Source organism: Amblyomma mixtum, chromosome 7, assembly GCF_055824585.1.
Source record: "Amblyomma mixtum isolate Tamu chromosome 7, ASM5582458v1, whole genome shotgun sequence".
NCBI lineage: Eukaryota > Metazoa > Arthropoda > Arachnida > Ixodida > Ixodidae > Amblyomma > Amblyomma mixtum.
In genome coordinates this window covers 141,278,790-141,298,627 of record NC_143018.1, presented here as the reverse complement: position 1 = coordinate 141,298,627, position 19,838 = coordinate 141,278,790, and the positions used below count along the sequence as shown (strand labels likewise).

The window sequence follows — 19,838 nt, the reverse complement described above, 5'->3', positions numbered from 1 at the left end:
CCGCAAGAGTGCGGCCGTCCAGCCCGAAAGTGCAATGAGCACCCGCGCGCAGGCAGGGGTTTACAAAAACGACACCAACACCGCACATATGAAAATCAGTCAACGAAAAATAAGCAAAACCAGAAAACCGGGTGGTGAAATTCAGCACATCAAGTGAAGTACGGAAGTTGCATTCCTGTAAAAACAGGATGTCGACGCCCCTAGCCCTGGCAAAGTGCATCACCTCTCTCTGTCTGTCTACGGATTGAAATCCCCGAACATTCAGGGAGAGGAGATGCACAACCGCCATGACTGCTAAGAGCACCGACGGCATAGCATACAACCTAAAGAGCGCTGCCATGGGCGGCGCTTGGCGCGCGCGGCACTTTTTTGCTAGAACGTTCGTTAACAGTCCCTTCGGATTCCGATGATTGGGGGTGGGCACGTTTGAAGTCTGGTCGGGAAAAGTCCATGTTTTCGGGCCCGTCGGCGCTTGTGGCCTCGCTCACCGGTTGCTGCGTGGTCTTGGCGACGCTCGCAGCTGAAGCCGATGCCGACGCCAGGGTCGCCGATGGGAGGGTGTGGCTGGCTGGTGACGGGAAGCGCGCGTCGTCCGCACCTCCAGGAGTCGTCGTTCCTGACACCTGGCCGCACGTCAAGTCGCCTGTCAGGCGAAACGGCGTGACTTTGTCCGGTACGTCCACCAGGTCGCCCGACGCCACGCTCGACTCATCGCCGCTGCTGCTCTCGGTGTTGAAGGAAGCTGTGCGGGGTAGCGGCGGCAAGGGTTCCGCGAAAACAGCACCGAACGGCTCCACCTCGTTTGAAGGCGTCCCCTCGAGCTGCTCCTTCACGGGCACCTCCGTCGCGGGGGCGGGTTCGGGCTCCCTCGGGCGGCTGGTCGTTGGGTGCTCGTCGGCAACAGGCGTCCGGACGGTTGGTGGGCTCCGCGTTTCTGCGGCCACGTTGTCCTTACTCGGTTCCTTCCTCGAGGCGGCGGCCGCCGCATAGGACCGTGGCCGCAGGCAGTCCGCTGTGGCGTGGCTTCCACCGCAGCGCCTGCAAGCCGCTCCGCATCCGGCCGTGTCGTGGCCGAACACCTCGCAGCGAGCGCACCGCGGCGTTCGACACGCCCGCCGATGTGGCCGTCCTGCCCGCAGCGGGAACACACCTTCCGGACGCCTCGGTAGTCAAACATGACGCGGTGGCCCTGGACGGTCAAGAAGTTCGGCACCGCCTGCTTCATCTCGATCCGGACCACGCGCGTCCCGTTGCCGACGTGACGACGGCCCTTGAGGACGGGGTGGGTGATGTCCAGCACCTTGCCGAAAGAGCTCAGTGCCGCTGCCAGCGCCGCGTCTCCCACGAACAGCGGCACACGAAAAGCCGTCACGTGGACCACGGCAGGACCCACGCAGGCTACTGGGACGGAAGTGCCGTTCACGTTGAAGGCGCCTTCCACGAGCATCTTCTCCGCCGCCGCAGCCGAGGCCATGGCGACGCAGAACTTCATGCCTCCATGGTGCTGGAGGCTCTCTAGCCCTTTCGGGCCGACAACCAACTCGATGCCGTCGACGATGTCGTCAGCTGTCGCGTCGGATGTAACTGTGAACGAAAAACAGTGCGCGTTTGGGGGCGGCGCACGGAACACCGGAGGGGCAGCAGGTCCCGGGCCTCCCATGACGTCACGGGCGGCCGACTGGGCTGGTGCTTGAAGGCCAGGAAGTTGCCCGAGCACCGGCAAAGGCACGGCGCCTGGGCTGGGAGGCTGGTTGCGGATCCTCGGGGTCGCAGTGGATCCGAGGCCCGCCTGCACTTGTCAAAACTTCTCAGCAAGCCAGCGCCGAAAAAACTTCGCTGGTTCTGGACGAGCTCGGGCAGCAACAGGCGTGCTCGGCGGTCGTCGAACTACGAAAGTCAGCTTCTCGCGGCATCGCTCAATTTAAAGCCGCCAAGGAAACTTCCAGATAGCAATACAAGATCATCTACAGTAATCTGGAAAAACCTAGATGCAGCCTTTCATGGCTGCGATCAATCGAGATTAGACTGGTCGCTTCTCGCGTCACGAACAAAAATGATAACAGCCCTTTCCTGCAGCCTTGAGCGGGAACGAACAAACACTACAATGATACGTGGCAATATGATACAGCCGCGATGGGTGCTCAACTCTGTAGCTCGCCTGCGGTAAGCGTCGAAGTTGTCCCCTTTGAGTTTGTGCACGTTGCCTTGTTGAACAGCTGTGTAAACTAGCCGGAGAGCTGCGCACTTCTGCGTAGATGCTGCAACTGTGCCTGCTGTAAGCGGAGGTTCTGGCAGTGCTTCGAACATCAGAACGTCTCCTGGTGGAAATGGTTCGTCAACAGTTGCGTCTAGTGGCAGACGGCTTAGCGCATCGGCGTTTTGATGTTTACTCCCATTGCGGTAGACCAGAGCGTAGTCGTACGCTGAGAGTTTGATGCACCAACGTGTCATTCGCGGAGACAAAGTTGGTGGCATAGGCCTTTGTGGTCCCAGAATGCCCAATAGCGGTCGGTGATCGGTTATAAAGGTCACCTTTCGGCCGGCAATGTACTGGTGAAAATGTGTCGCCGCGTAGACGATGGCTAGCCCTTCTTTGTCAAGTTGCGCGTAGTTGCGTTCTGCTTGCGACAACGTACGTGAGGCGAAGGCGATGGGAGCTTCCCTTCCTTGCTCGTCAGTTTGCGATAGAACCGCGCCGACTCCGTACGGTGATGCGTCGCAAGCCAAAAGCAGAGGCTTCCTTTCGTCGTAGTGGCGGAGGACAGTACATCTTCGAATCAGGTCTTTCAATGACTGCTGATGGCGTGGCGACCATGTCCATGTCACATCTTTCCGAAGGAGTTGGTATAAGTCGTTGGCCACGGTAGCTCTTTGTTCCAAGAACCGGTCGTAGAACGTCAAGAGTCCGAGAAAAGCCTGTAGCTCCTGCTTGTTTGCTGGAGCTCGTGCTTCTGTTATCGCTCGCACTTTGTCCTCGGTAGGGTGAATGCCTTCTGCATCAATTCTGTGTCCCAGAAATTGCACCTCTGGCACCGCAAAACAGCATTTCGCTTTGCTTATGCGCAAATTTGCGTTGGCTAGCCTTTCGAGAACGAGCTCTAGGCGCACTGCATGCTCTTCAGTGGAAGTGCCACTGATGATGACATCATCAAGGTTGACACAAACTCCTGGGAGGCCCTGAAGCACTGTCTCCATGAATTTTTGAAATATGGCCGGGGCTGCAGCTACGCCAAAATGCAGTCGCTTGACTTTGTACAAGCCTTTCAGTGTATTAATTGCCAATAATTCAGCAGTTGATTCGCTCACCTTCAGCTGCTGATACGCCTGGGTGAGGTCCAATGTGCTGAAGACTCTTGCGCCACGCAGTACACTGAATACTTCTTCAGGTGTCGGTAGCGGGTAAGAGGACGCTTCAGTCGCAAGATTGACGGTGCTCCGGTAGTCTCCGCAGAGGCGTATGGTTCCGTTCTTCTTGCGAACTACGACAAGTGGTGTGGCCCATTCTGAATGCTGCGTCGGCTCGATGACACCTTGCTGCTCCAGTTTGTCCAACTCTTTTTCAACTGAATCTCGGAGAGCAAACAGCACCGGCCTGGCCTTCAGAAATTTGGGTTGCGCGTTGTCCAACAACTCCAGTGTGACCGGGGGCCCTTCGTTTCCTGGAATCTCTTCCGAGAATACTCTTTCGTATTTCTCCTGCAGTTGCTCAACCATGTTCTGGCTCGGCGTCTGGTGTATGCCGCATATCATCACGCCTAGTGGAGAAAACCAATTTCTCCCTAGAAGGCTTGATCCTGTGCCCTTCACAACAAGCAGAGGTAGCGTATGGGTCTGGCCGTTGTAGTTTACCTTCACGTTGGCAGAGCCCAATAGTGGCAGATTCTGTCCTGACCACGTTCGCAGGTGCGTGTCGTCTTGTTGCAGGGCTGGTGCGTCAGATGGCCATGAAGTTCGGAACGTGTCCTCACTGATCAGAGTACAGGCTGCACCGGAGTCCACCTCGAACTTAATCAGCTGGCGATGTACGCTTACTTCTGTAAAAATCTTCGGTCGCGTGCCGAGATTCATGGTGTTCAGGTCGTACAACACAGATGGTGTTGCTGATGTTGTTCCATGGAGATCAGATAGCGGCGTATTCTCTGAGGCGTTGACGCTGTGATTAGGCTGGGAAGGTGACTTTATCTTGGCAAGTCTCCGTTTCGTAATGCATGCTCTTTCGATATGCCCTCGCTTGTGGCAAAAATTACACGTGGCTGACTGGAATCGACATCCCTGGGGGTTGTGTTGGTCGTCACACCGCCAGCAGCGTTGTGCCTTTTTGACCGATTTTACAACAACAGAAGGCTTGCGCACCTGGTTGCTTGTCTGGTGTACCGGCTCGGTGTTCCGGCGAATCCCTCTCTGCTGGTGACCGGCGCTCTCCGCTCGAACGGCGATGTCGTAAGCTTTGCTGAATGTGAGGTCCTTCTCAGCGAACAGGCGCTGCTGCAGTGACTCGTCACTCAGTCCGCACACAAATCTGTCGCGTAACATCACGTCCAAGGGAAGCATGGTGGTGTTAGCAAAAGAAGCTGCGTCTCCCTCCTGCCCGGTAGCTGTTGTCGACAGCGTTCCAAAATTGCAGTCGGCAGCGAGCTTCTTGAGCGCGGCTACGTAGGCGCTCACAGTTTCTCCTCCCAGTTGATCTCGTCGTTGGAAGCGAGCCCGGCTGTAGACCTCGGATGGCCTTGGGTCGTAGTGCTTTTGCAGTGCTGATACGATGTCGTCGTAAGACACTACCGCTGGTGTGCTTGGCTGAATAAGGGCGCAGACAGTGTCGTAGGTCTGCTCCCCGCACAGCGTCAGCAGGTTGGCCCTCTTCAAGGCTGGGTCTGTGATATTGTTAGCTTCAAAGTAGAACTGAAGGCGTCCAACCCACGATGACCACGATGAGCCGTTGAATTCTGGTATTTGATTGGGAAACCCTCGCGTAGCCATGGCTTGTCAATAGCGTTGCGTAGCGCAGGTCGAATCCACTTTCTCGTCGCCACTGCCGTGTCCGGTCGCTGTGTTGAATGCAGCGAAAGACGCACACGGTACTTTAAGACTTTGTTTATTTAAAGCTGATGAGGGTGCGACCAGCGTCGACCGAGGCAGGAGCCGAACTGGCCGCCCGAAGAAAGGAGGGAGCGGAGAAGCGTCCACGGGAGGGAGTGGCTTCCCAAAACAGGAGGAGGATGCGGGGCGCACCATGGGGGGCATCTGGCGACAGCGTGCGACGAGGGGCAAGTGGTCGTTAGGACGGAGCACTGCACTGGTAACACACAAGAGGGGGGTGCGACGAGGGGCAAGTGGTCGTTAGGACGGAGCACTGCAGGGTTAACACACACACAAAAGCAATAAGGGGACACAACAATTTTTGATGATCATCATAAATTTTAATGGCGCAAGGGCATCTGCGGCCAAAAAGCATCATGACACAACGTATTTTTTTTTGTATTCAAGGTGGGGTCAGAGACCCGTTTCTCAAGTATTTCACCCTAAATAAGTCGAGCACCAGACCATGGGAAAAGCTTGCACCCATTGTAAGACCGGTGGGTACCCGACGGCACTGGGAATCTAGCCCCTGTCACCCCTTCGCGCACTTCAGCGTGCGTTCCCAGACACCCTTAGAGCGGCGTGTGGGGACAGCGGTCTCGGACTCAATAGAGATGCCCTCGACTCAGCGTGACCAGCTCAGCGGATACCAGCTGCCAAGTGACAAGATGTTTTTGGTCGTTTGGTGCCCAGCTTTCGCCGGTCGCAAGCCAGAGAATGGGTCGGAGCCAAAGGTTCACAAACACAGTGATATTTATACAGCATAGAGACGATACAGAGGATTTCACATTGACTAGTACCAGCACATGCAAAGCAATTAACAAAACAATGCAACTTGCAAAGTTGGTCAAATGTTTAGGGGAATCCCCCAAGGTGGAGTAAATTTGTGATAAGGAGTAATTACTCATTGACATCCACCCAACCGCAGCCATATGGCTACAAAGGAAACTTACACTCGAAAGAGATTTCAATGCAAAAGAATTATTGCACCTAAAGTGCACTAACACAAGAGAAAGGCAAACAAACAAACCACAATTTATTCACCGGGCACTGCTATATTCCGACGAGCAGAGGTTCCCGACGATGCCGTGCTGCAGACTGGCGTACGCTGCCTTATTAGACCGTCGCTGGGCGAGTGGTGTTGTCTCGAGAGTCGAGCGGGCGCGCTTCTCTGAAGCTTAAACGGCGGCTCGGGCTGACCGACAGTGGTCAACGCCCTTCTTATATATCTTGCTCCACGTCTGGCTGTTCTCCGCGTCAAGGCAGGCGCGCACATACATGACATACAGTCTCGGCTGTGCAGTCTCCTTCTCCTCCTCGCGCCGGGCGCCCATCCCCATTGGTCAAAAGCCGTGACGGGTTTCGAGTAGCTTCCAGGGCTTTTTGGGCTGGCGCCGACGCCGACGCGCGAGTGAAGAGGGGGAGGGCCTCTCTTAGCTCACGCAAGGCGACGCCCTCTCCGTCGGCTTCGAGTAGAAACGTCTCCGACATACCAGTACATTGGATGTCGTGGCTGACGCAATCCCTCGGCGCGTCGCGTCGGCGAGCGTTTGTGGAGGATGCAGCCACACACTCCAAGATTGTTACTTTCCGGAATTTCCTTCTCCCGGGTTTTTCGTTCCGCGCTTACGAGGTGCGTCTGCACGGCGCTATTTTTGCTTCTTTTTTTTTTTCAAAATTGCGCCGAATTTTTGACAACCCCGTACCTGCCCCATGCGAGGCGGATGCCCCTAGGCCATCGCTGCGGTGCACATTATTTTTACATTCTTCATTATTAGTATTATATCACAGCCAGACTTTTGTCCGGCCAGTCTCTTTGGATAGGGTCCCAACTCATAAGTGTGCACTACATTCAGTTAGTACCACTAGTTCAAAGTTTTTCCGTAACTACAACGCCTTCTCTAGAGTTAAAAGATTTATTCTGGTTCTTGGTATTACTCTACTCACTGTAATTCTTGCTGAATGTTTGTTTACGTGAAATATCAGTACAATGCACCTACCGGGTCTGTTATTCGACTCTACACAGCCTTAATGAGTCACTGTAACTTTTCTAAGTCCTCTGAAATTCTATTCAATCTCTGATCATTCTTCGGGGAGTGTACCGCGTGGCCACCCTCTCTTGATGTTGTGCTTGCGTCAACCGTTTTGATTTCTAGTTTCGATTCGCGGTCTGGCCATATGAAAGGGGTGTATTTACCTGCATCTACGTCGCAGCTCTAACGAGAGCATGTGTCAGATGCTTCGTACTCGCTCTGCACTTAATTATTCTGTATATATATTTTCTCATAGTTGAAAAGAATGGGTTGGGTGTTTCGTGGCCGAATTCTACGCTTATCAGTAAATGTGGTCCCATGTGAATGCTGGAGGAATTTCCAGAAATTGCTGTCACTCTGCAAGAATGTTGAGTGCGAAACTTAATAACGGATAATCAAGTATTGCTAGTTGCCCTAAAGTTAACTCACAATATGTCGCGCAAAATATGCCACTAATCACGAGTACCGTTTCGTGGCTTGCCAAGAAGGTGTTGTCTACGTCATTCCTCTATCCTGCGCCAAGCAATATATTGGCTAGACGGGCAGATGCCTAAACGAACGGCTCAAAGAACACAACAACCACATGCATAACACTTTGAAAGAGTATCTAGGCACTCAGTGTGGAGATTGTAAGAGCGCAAATTGCCAGCAGGAGTTCGAGAAAACAAAGGTAATAAGTAAACACAAAAATCAACTAACGCGTGAAATAATTAAATCCGAACAAATCGCACGGTCAGCAGAAACTTGTGTCAGCAGCCCCTCTTTGGCAATTTCATGTAAAGAATTGCACTTTTTAATCACATGCAAGTGGCACAGCGATTGGCTCATTGGGTATCATGATTGAATGTGTGTGTCATTTCTTTTGTTGCTTGATGGCCACCTATTTGATTTCACGGTCCAAGCAATGAATATTTATTTATTTATTTATTCAAAATACCCCCAAAGGCCCTCATTTGAGGGTATTACATGGGGGGGGGGAGTAAGTACAAAGCATTGTTATAAGGTTAAAAATATTGCACTAAAATAAAATAGAAATCACAAGATATTAATGCCGCCGCGGTGGCTCAGCGGTTATGGTGCTTGGCTGCTGACCCGAAAGACGCGGGTTCGATCCCGGCCGCGGCGGCTAGAATTTCTTTGGAGGAGAAATTCTAGAGGCCCGTGTACTGTGCGATGTCAGTGCACGTCAAAGAACCCCAGGTGGTCGAAAATTCCGGAGCCCTCCACTACGGCGTCTCTCATAGCCTTAGTCGCTTTGGGACGTTAAACCCCATAAACCAAACCAAACAAGATATTAATCATAAATAGGCATTCACAGAAAGGTTCGCAACAATGCACATAACAGCAAAATTTCAGAAAAAACAACAGCACCGCTAGAAAAAGAAAAAGACGACACTGGAAAAAGTACGCTGAAGTACAAAACAAAAAATATAAAATAAAAAGAAGACAAGGCGGAAGAAAGAACGCTGAAAAAAATACCTTTTTAGTTGTTGAAACATGAGTGCATAAGATGTTGGAATTTATTTAGATCAGATTCTGTGGCAATTTCTGATGGCAAAGCGTTCCATTCGGTTATTGTGCGTGGTAAAAAAGAATAGGCATAATGGAATGACTGGCAGTTAATGCGTTTAACTTTGTCAGGATGATCGCGACGTGGAAAGATAACTGGCGGTGGCTGAAAGAATTCATCATGAAGGGAAGGATGGTGATAAAGCTTGTGGAAGAGTGATAGACGGGAAATTTTTCGGCGCAGTGCTAAATTATCTAACTCGGCTTTAGTCTTCAATGAGGTGACGCTGGTGTAACATGAATAATCAGAAAAGATGAATCGCGCAGCACGGTTTTGCAGGGCTTCGATGTTAGTGATGATATAATTCTGATTTGATGACCTGATTGTTGATGATGACCGGGTAGTTGATGACCTGAGTATGTATAATATGCTCGAGTAATTTACAAACTGTACTTGTCAAGGAGATGGGACGATAGTTAAGCGGAGAAGCACGATCACCTGATTTGAAAATGGGTATTATCTTAGCTATGCGCCAGTCGTTAGGAATGGTGCCAGTTGATAGTGACTGGGAAAATAATGCGGTTAACATGGAACAAATGCTATGTGATGTATTCCTTAAAATTTTATTATTGAAGCCCATATGATCAGAGCTAGAAGATGTTTTGAGATTGTTTAGTAGAGATAAAACACCAGGCTCACTGATGACTATCTCGTCCATAGTTAGTCCCACTAGTGTGCTTAATGTAGGCAAGGAAGTAATGTCTTCCATGGAATGGAAGACATTACTTCATGGAATTCTATGCATTTCCGTACCTTTGGAGCAGGAGAGTACATACTTTGTTTTGTTTATGTTTAACGCGAGCCGGTTACTTCTCAGCCATGAGGTTAAGCCCAACATCCAATTGTTTGCCTCCCTGAACAGCGCATCTAATTTCCTACCCGAAAAGAACACATTGGTGTCGTCCACATATAAAACCAAATTCGAGGCACCCGGTATATATACAATATCATTTATATAGATGAGAAATAAGACTGGCCCTAGGATGGACCCTTGTGGTACACCATACAAGAGAGTGTTAGTCTCTAAACATACACCATTGATAACGGTATACTGCTCACGTGAAGTTAAATAGCTCACGAGGAGAGTCCCAGCTATACCCCTTACACCATAATGATGAAGCTTTTTTAATAGTATATCATGTTGCCCACTATATATCGAACGCTTTTCTAAAATAGAGGAATATACCCAGAGTTAGTGCCTTGTTTTCGATATTGTGCAGAATTTCATCTTTTATTCCAAGTAGTGCCGTTTCTGGCGATTTGTTTTTCTGGAAGCCGAACTGTTGCCTTACGGCAATATTTTGCGAGGTTAGAAATCCAACAAGCCTTTTCTTTATAATATGCCCAGCTATTTTGGAAAATACCGGAAGCACAGAGATCGGCCTGTAATTGTTCACGTCATCGAAAGAGCCTCCCTTATGTATAGCCGTCACACGAGCTAGAGTCATTTTGGCTGGGAAAACTCTCTTTTTCATTATAAGATTGCAGACGGGTGCAATAGGAGTACTAACTATTTGACTCACAGCCTTCAGTGGTTTTAGTGTGATCTCATCAGTCCCAGATGCACAACCGTCTTTTAGAGACATAATTACATCTTGCACCTCGCTAAAATCAGTGGGGGACAAAAATATTGTATTCGTATTGCTTGCAGTGACATAATTTTCCCATGGTGTAGAAGAAGGTGCATTTGTTGCGTCAGCTAAAGGAGCACCAGCAGTAAGAAAATGTTCATTAAACAGGTTTGCAACCTCTGCTTCAGATAGATCGGCATTCCGAAAGTGCACCTATTTTGTTTCTGCATTCTTATAGATTAACTCTCATGGTTTGCCATACCAGTCGTGTATTACCGTTCACCTGTGTAAATTTATGTGTACGAGGTCTGTTAGAAAAGTATCCGACCTTTGCCCTAAGAAAAAAAACTGGCATAACTGGAGCGGTAAAAACCTAATAACCTACAAAGTAGTCTCCTTGGGGCTCCATATACATCTCCCAGCGGTGCTGCCATTGTTGGAAGTATTCCGAAAAGGCCCTTTTCGGAATGGAATTTAGCTCTGCTGTCGTTGCAGCCATAATGTCCATTCTTTTCTGAAATCGCGCTCCTTTCAATGGCATCTTGATTTTAGGAAATAGCCAGAAGTCGTAGGGGTACATATCAGGAGAGTAAGGAGCCTGTTGAACTACAGGAGTCAGGTTTTTCGTCATAAAAGTCTGAATCAAATGCGAGGAATGTGCAGGAGCAATGCCGCGAGGGATGCGCCAATTTTTTGTTGACCTCAATTCCGGTCTCTTGCGCCGCACAGCACCACGTAGGCGATGGAGGATATTCCTGTAGTACTCTTTAGTCATTCTTTGACCCTGTGGGGTGCGTACTCGTGGTGTGCCACACAGAGGGAGTCAAAAAAGCAGTCAGCATCACTTTGACATTGCTGCGCACTTGGCGGGCCTTCTTTGGTCTTGGTGACGTGGAATGCGTCCTCTGTGACGACTGGGATTTGGTTTCCGGGTCGTACCCGTACACCCAAGACTCGTCACTAGTGATTACGGCGTCGGTAAAGTCAAGGTAATTGTTTGTGGAATCCAGCATCTCCTGTGAGACTTCAACACGAAGCTGCTTTTGCTCCACCGTGAGCAGCTTCGGCACGAATTTCGCCGCATCTCTCTCCATGGCCAAATCTTCGGTGATAATGGAATGTGGAGAAAAATTGCTGATGTCCGCCTCTTCCGCAATTTCTCGGATAGTCACACAACAGTCCCGCATCACCACAGCGTTCACTTCGGCAATTACCTGGTCATTTCGGCATGTTGATGGCCGACCGGAGCGTGGCTCTTTCTCCACGGTTGTGCGGCCGTCTTTAAACCAGTTGCACCACTGCTTAATCTGTGTGCTGCTCATAGCATCATCACCGAAAGCCGCCTGAACATTTCGAATGGTTTCCACTTGGCTATCGCCAAGTTTCTGGCCAAATTCGAGGTAGTAGCGCTGCTCCTCTCGCGCCGCCATTTTCATTGCAACAAAAAACCGACGAGAGCACTGCGCACTGCCTCACTCAAACGCTGCTTCCCAGCGACTGACGCTATCGGCAGGCGGGAAAAAATTCGTGCATGCGCACGAGGGTTCAAGGTCGGCTGCTGTAAGCGCGCTTGTTTCATATCCATCAGGTGTTCGCAAAAAAAAAATAAAGTCGGATACTTTTCTAACAGACCTCGTATAGTATTCGAGCTTTGCTTTTTTTATGTCTAAATTTAGGAGATTTCGTACTTTCTTGAATGCGTGAAAGTCACTTTCATCTTTTGTTTGCAAGAATGTTTGGAAAATCTGTTTTTCTGTTTGATTCTTTGAAACAGTTCACGAGAAATCCAGGGCTTTCGTACTTTTTTGTTCTTTTTTCGGGGCTTAAAGTCTGTTTTAACCTAGCTGTCCAAACGAGTGTAGACCTGTAATGTAGCCAGAAAAAAAATAGATGAGTAACTCTTCTTGTGTATTCTATTCCTCTGCAATTTATGCGATTTAGAATACTAGTGTACTCTGATGTTCATGGTGCCATCACCGCTAACTAGATGTTAAATGCGTGTGCATTCATTCGAACGCTGCAAGCGCTTAGGTGAAGGCGACCCCACACACACTCAAAAAACAAACACAACATGCATGTCACACACGGTTGCAATGAAGTGGCATATCATTCCAATGTCTAGATGCAAAGCAAATCTAAACAGCGACAAATAACCTTAAAAATCCGCTTTGGTCCCAACTGTTGGGGCTGTGCTGCTGAATATGTCAGAAAGCGTACCGTGACATGAAGATACGCTCTAATTAGCGAAAGATAGTTGTGTAGAATAATCTTTCTAATGTGGCTAGACACAGCGGGTCTATAAATGGCAAGCTAAGGAATTGATTGTTGTGATGAAAAATATCTCTTTGTTCCTTCCTGGGAGAGAGTCTGCACATCCCTCGGGTGCCTGTGATCTTATATCCAAGTTTTGTCTTAAAATTACGTGGCGTTTTTTTATGCAGTTCATAGGCTGGCGTGCACTTCCCAAGCCCCTGTGATAATGCTGACTACCACTTATAATTTCACTCGTTGTCTGGTGATTGCACACCCACGTTTTTTCGTTACTGTTCTTGAAACCGTTAAGTGATCTGCATGTATTCACTTTTATTATCCTCCCAATACTTGAGGCACTTATTATGAGACTAACCATCACTATCTAACACAAATGCTTAGTCCCTCGTGCACTGCCTCTTGCGTTGAAGGTGCTAGTCATATGAACAGCTGCGCATCTCCAGATGAGATGTCTTACACTGGAAACTTTTTTTTTCATGTAAGTACATTTTGCTTTTTAAATTTCAGTACCTTCGAATGCGCTTCGGGAATGGTGTGGGAGTCACGGCTTGCGTGATCTACTTCTTCTTCAGTGTAAGTGCAACTTTTTAAAATTTCTGGTGCATAACGTACAGAGAAAGTTAACGACAGAGTCATTGTAAATGCCCCATGCTGCTTCCTGTAAAGGCAGTCTCCGCAAGTTGAGTAACGTGTTGTGCTACTGCCAAGGTACATCAAATGCCTGTATTCGATGGAGCAGCCTTCTTGGGTGCCTTCTTCATCAATTACTTTTGCTGCTCTAAGCCCGTCTGGCGTTGAGCCTCCGACGTTAGTGTAACAAAGATGTAGCGTTTGTAAGTTGGCAGCGAGAGTGATCAAAACATAAACTGCGTGACATTGATTACTCAGGCACAATGAACGTGGTTCGAAAATTGAAGTTTTGTAATTGCGATCCGATTGTAGCTCGCAATAAGAAAAAGAAAAGCGATATTAAAGACAAGCGCAATATATTTCGTTGAGGGGAAGTTGCTCTGTACTGTGCATGACTTAACGCTGGCACTGTACGACGGATATGGTCATGCTCTTTGTGTAAGTAGACAAAGGCTGCAGCATGGTTATTGGATAAGTGCCAAAGGAGCATAACTACACGAAAATTCTCACCACACATGATTTCTCGCTTTAATTACTTTAGGGGCATCTGATGTTTTCTTCCGCACACCTTCCGCTAAACAAGTCTGGTCCCTAGTGTAGCCTCCCAGTTGATGTTCGGTAGTCGGTTCTTGCAGAACTGCGGGCCGGTGTTCATTACTAACTGAAAAGATCTTTTAAGTTTGGACAGGACAGAATGGTTCAATTGCAGTGGCACGTATAATGGCCTGCTACTTCACAATACAATAGAGAAGGAAAGTGGTAAAAATAGAAAAAATAGAGAGTGGCTGATAAAATTTTACATTGAGATGCAGTAGAGATACGGAAAGTCACAAAATGTAATATAGATGAGATTGTTGAGGGTTTGCGGGGTCGCAGCGGAGCACCACAGAGAGACGACCAGCGTGGCAGGCTTCTAGTTCCGAACTGCCCGTGCCGGGCGTGCGCCACGAGCACGCGCTGTCGTTCTTTATTTTCTTCTGTCGCGGGAACGCCGATCTCAGCGCCGGCGCTATATAGCGTCGCCGGGCGCTACAGGGCCCCCCGCCTAGACGGAACGTCGGAATGTACGTGTCGACGGGGCAGAGATGGAGTAGCCACGGCAGGCAAGCAGGCAGCTAGAGTAACAGTGTCCCCACGGGGTCGCTACAAGGTCCGGTAAGTTCAGGTCAGGGGCCGGGAAGAGCAGTCGGGTGGAGTACGCCGGCTCAGGTGGACGAGCCTGGCTGCTGCGCAAGGGGCGAATGATGCAGGGTGCCGAGCTGACAAAGCATATTAGGGCAATGGAGGCCATGGTGGGGCCGTCACCGACTGTAGTGCTGCCCGCTGGCACAAGTGTCATTGGTGCTGGACCGTTGCAGCTGATGTCGGCGGGAAGCTGGCACACAGAGTACGCCGTCACAAGCAAGGGAGCGGTCAAAACGGCTCCGTGGACAGATGTGGTCTTTATCGTGGTGTCGTGTCGCTGCTGTAGCGCCAGCTTCAAGTCGTCCAAATAGGTGGAAATGGCTGGCTTACATGGCTCAGGTGCCCCTGATGTAGGGCGCGAGCAGTGCGGTCCGGCCACTAGGGTTGGCACAGGTGTGACCGACGAGACAACGGTGACAGCTGTGGTGATGACGGAGGAAGTTGCTGGGTTCAATTCCAGGTGCTGGGGTAAAGCGGGAGTGGCCGTCCGGAGCGACTGGCCAGTGCTGATGCGCGTGTGGGCATGGTCGGGCTTGAGAGCAAGCGCTGACACTGGGTCAGGAACTGTTTCAGGCAAAGTGGGGCTGGAGGCGATCGCCGTGCTTGTTACTGCTGTCATCGGGTTGGCTTTCCCATCCTGCTCCTGATGACGAGTAGTGCTCTGCGGACCTTCTGAGGGGCTGGGAGTGTGACAAGCAGGCTTGGTCGTTGTCGAGGGCTCTTTAGCATCAGCGGGCGACGGCTTCAACCTCACAGAAGAGGCCTGCAGAGCTGTTGGCGGTAGTGACGAGGTAGATGTAGATGCCGGAAGCCTCGGCACGGCTGCTGCCGCAGAGTCGTCTTTGGCTGCAGGAGGCTCTGGCGACAACGCCACTGAAGAGCAAGGAGGCAGAGCCAGAGACGCGGGTCGGATAGTAGTGGGAGCAGGACGCGAGGCGGAGCTCGTGCGGATCCCACCTGGTGTGGCGTCGAGAGAGACAGCCGGGCTGGAGACGCTGGACGGGAGTGGCGGCGAGGCGGCGAGGGGCTGCTGAGGCGGGCCGGGTTCTGATGAAGGCTGCGAGGGCGCGAGCGAGGCCGGTGCAGGGCCAGAGGCTGGCGGCGGCGAAAACGGGTCCGCTGCGTCGTAGAGCGGTGGCGGAACATAGTAGGCGCCGAAGTCAGCCAAGACGGCCGCACGCAGCTCATCGTATGGCCGGCCGCCGAAGGCAGAGTAGGTGAGCCGACGCAGGAGGTCGGGCGGGAGGATGTCACAAAGGACTTCGTGTTTGAACGGCTGGATGGTGATGCCGTTCAGGTACATCGCAGCCTCCAGTTGGGCGAACCACCCGCCGACACCTGCAGGCCGGAACGCCGGGAGCGGCGGGTCGAAACTTGGGTGCTGCCAGTACGCCATGCTGGAACGCCGCTGGGTGAGAAGGCACGGTTCGCCGGGTCACCACTGTTGAGGGTTTGCGGGGTCGCAGCGGAGCACCACAGAGAGACGACCAGCGTGGCAGGCTTCTAGTTCCGAACTGCCCGTGCCGGGCGTGCGCCACGAGCACGCGCTGTCGTTCTTTATTTTCTTCTGTCGCGGGAACGCCGATCTCAGCGCCGGCGCTTTATAGCGTCGCCGGGCGCTACAAGATCAGCAATAATGGTGCTATGCTACTGTTGAACAGACAAGGGAAGCTAGCCTGTGAGACAAGGGTAGGATATACTATGTGACGGAAGCCTTTGCGCATAGATTAGGGGTGTGCGAATATTCGAAATTTTCGAATATAATTCGAATAGTATATATTAAGGCGGAAGCCTTTAATGTCTCATCGTTGTAAGCAGCAGTTGTCGACAGAAAATGTCACGCTTTTCAATTGGTGGAAACGGTCGTGACGTCACAGTGCGCGAATTTCAAACGGGGCCAATTGTACTTTGGCTAGTAACCATGCAACCAATTGAAGGGATCATTAGTGATGCTCCAAGTAAGTGGGACTGAGCTTAGTTAATTGCTTAATTACCCAAATAGCTTAATCAGCTTTACTAGTCAGGCCATATCAATAAATAAAACCGATTAAGAAATTGGTCGAGCTCGGGAATCGAACCCCGGTCTTCGGCGTGAGAGACGAGCATGCTATCCACTCCGCCATACCAGCTCGACGGTTTGGAATGAACAAAGGCGCGTCTAGTGAATACGTTGTTTTCACTCACTCTCATCCTCCTCCATTCCCTTTCCGGCGAGGTTTAGGTGTCCACCGACAAATGAGAGACAGATACATTTCCTTTCCTCAAAAACCAATTTACCGACGAGCGAGGCGTAGAACCGAATGGGCGATGGCGTTCTGCGGACTCCCTGGCAGCGTTGCAAGACGCTGTCGCGTTCCACTCTTAGGGGCGAAGCTTAACATCTTAACCACACATCAAAAACCACACTTTAGGTCAAAAAAGTGCCCCCCTGAATTTTGTGAGACAGTTACTGCGTAATTTCCTTTCCTCAAATACAATTTTCATTTTCTTCATTACGGCTCCTCATTATCTATCTTCTTTCACTCCTACTTCCTCCCTTCCTCTACGGTGCGGTTCAGGTGTCCACCGAGATGACAGAGAATTACTGCGCCATTTCCTTTCCTCAAAAAGCGTTGCGTTCAAAGGGCAAGGCATCGCGCCGAACGGGTGGTGGCGTCCCGTGGACTCCCTGGCAGCGCTACAACGCGCTGTCGCGTTCCACTCCTAAAGGCGAAGCTTAAGCGTCATTAATTAGCAGTTAATTAGTATTCAGGCATTAATCAGTAATTAACCATTAATTAGTGATTTGTCATCACTTAGTGATTAGTACTCAATTATATGTGATGCCACTAGTGCCACAGAAACGCGAAGGTGGTGCGGAAAACGCTTCCGCCTCTACCCACTTTAGACAGTGAAAGTGCCCCCTGAATTTTTTTAGTATTCGTATTCGATTCGAAATCCAAGTATTCGTGTTGTTTGGAATATTCGACCCAACGCGAATATTCGTACCCAGCCGAATATTCTATTGCGAGCACCGGCGTTCATGAAATACCTCGCAATACGTGCCAGTTCAGTGCCAAGTGAGGGGGCATTTTTGTCGCTGGAGAAGTCGCTTCAGCTAGAAGGGAACTAACTAATTCTGCCTGACCATGTGGAGCAGCCGGTTTTCCTTCACGACAACCTTTTATGTTCATCCCAGCAACGCGCTTTTGTACCTATGTCAAGCTAGCCTTAATCAATGCTGTGTACTAGCCATCTTCTCTTATATTTTCTCTCTTCTAAGAATAATGTTCGAGACTTTGATACTTTTTGTGCAGCCACACACATCTTTTGTGTTCATTTCATCACTGATAGTTGAACTGTGATGTTCTTGGGTGCTCAAATAATGTTTTGTAGTGGCTAAATGCGTCTGTCCTTGATTATTCGATATTCGATTCGATATTCGGAAACAAGTATTCGTATTCGATTCGTATTCGAAAAATTTGATATTCGCACACCCCTAGCGTAGATAGTTGGCTCTAAGGCAACTAGAAGCCTTAGAAGCCGGAAAGTCTTAGAATCCTGTTCTTTTTAAAAGGGATTTCTTGATATATGTTCCTACCAAGGCCCAATATTGTGTGCGTTTCTTTTTGCGTTGCTAGCCAGTCTCAGACTCTTCTCCTCGGTTCTGTGCGACACTGCCTCCTGCGGAGTTACAGATGCAGGCACATTGGCGTCATGCTCTGGCTCTTGGGTTTCTTCTGACGGCAGTAGCATTGGTTTTAAACATGACGTGCTGCCTACTGAGGAATATTTTCCTATATCTCTCTTTCCCTGATCTATTCGTTTTTTCCGTTTGGAAAGACAAATGTTTGGCATATATGTGCGACTAAGCTCCTCTAGTATGTTTACCAATTCCTTTGCCTTATATTTTTTGCAGCAAACACTAGGGGCTGTGAGCATCTACAGCGCTGCAGTTGGAATGTCAACAAGTATGACTATTTACATTTGAGCCTTTTATTACCTGTGTTAGTGACGCGACATTTCTCTGCTTCTCTCATAGCGACAGATTTCTAATGCATGAAGGTCTGTCGTACTTTAGATGGTTGTCTGGCTTCGCCTTTAAAGGATTCGGCAAATCAAAAAGAATTAAGAACACTGGCCTCAACGGCCATAATTAATCCGCTGATGCACAAGTCCATTTGAACCTCACGACCGCAGGTTGCGTCCTACATGCCTCCTGCCTTTCATGCTAACTTTCGCAACATTGGCCTTGGGATCAGAAGATTGCAAGCACTTCCGGTGACGTTGTACTGCGACGAACCGCTCTGACGAATGGCATTTACCATGAAAAAAAAATCGTTCTTGCAATAGTTTTGCTGGCGGAACCGAATATTTAAGAGAGTAGCGCGTCCAAAAGAAAAACCATTGCATACATTTTCTGAAAGCATCTCCACTCTGACCACATTTCCGCAAAAGCATGGAAGTTCTTTGAGGCGTTGTTCGGCAAAGGAAAGCATTTAACATCTGTATCTTTCCCGCACTCGCCTGCAGTACAGAAAAGTGGAAGGAAAAGGAAAGGTCTGAAAATAAATTCAGAATGCAAATAAAAAGGTTTCCCATTAAGAGACCGTAAAATGGCAGAGTGGGTTAAGGAACAAACACGAGTTGACGATATCCTAATTTAAATTAAGAAGGAGCACGGGCACGGCATGCACTGCTGGGAAAACATGGCCCGTCTAAAACAGACCATCGCATTTCTAAGCAACCCGCTGTTTTACTAAGTAGGGAAATCCACTATTCTAAAGGCGTGTTTTATCAGAGAGGGCAAGTGTAGTGGGGAGGCGACAGACAGTCAAGTGAGGGGAGAAGGGGAGGCATTAGATTTTAAAGCTGGCGGGGATAAAGTAGGCGCAGCTGACGAATGACAGGGTTATTTGGATGCATATAGGAAAGGCCTGCGTCCTGCACTGAGCGTAGTTGTGCGGATCATGATGATGACCCTTCAAGGGCTAAGCTATTCCGCAAGCACTAACCTCTGTTGTTAGTGCAATCTTCATGCGCGGCCCAAAAAGAATGCTGCGCCTCATCCTTCGATGCTGGGCCCCCACTACAGGGGTAGTGACAGCGTAAAGTTGCTGAATCACCGCATGCTACTTTTATTGTTAACTTCACGGCTGCAGTCCACACTTTCCACGAATAAGTTACACATGGTGATCTCTGAAAATGTTCGAAAGCAAATTATCGGTAGTACATCAACGTTTTGCTTGCACGTAAGCTGCGCGGTAACGTAGACACAACGTTAGTGGATAATGCAGTACTAAAAAGAAGTTACACGAATAGACAAGGACGAACACAAGAAAACGGCGCTGCCACGGTCGCAATGAACTGTAATAAGTATTAAACATATTCAGCCACTGCACTTGGCGTGAATGCGCATATAAAATTTAAAGCAGCAGACAGAGAAACTTTCAGTTGTGTGCTGTTTTTTTTTTTTAATGATAAGCAACACATCAGCAAACGTGTAAATCCGCGTGGTTTGCG

General features: G+C 49.6%; 1 protein-coding gene across 1 annotated transcript in view; it reads left to right on the top strand.

Annotated features, from left to right (window-relative positions):
* The window catches only part of LOC149337733 (putative sodium-dependent multivitamin transporter), a 188,487-nt gene that overhangs the window by 61,357 nt on the left and 107,292 nt on the right, over window positions 1–19,838 (top strand). Inside the window, exons 3-4 of the mRNA XM_089553492.1 lie at window positions 13,029–13,094; window positions 18,235–18,286. Of these exons, the coding sequence (XP_089409618.1) occupies window positions 13,029–13,094; window positions 18,235–18,286 (118 nt within the window). The remainder of the gene's footprint in view (window positions 1–13,028; window positions 13,095–18,234; window positions 18,287–19,838) is intronic.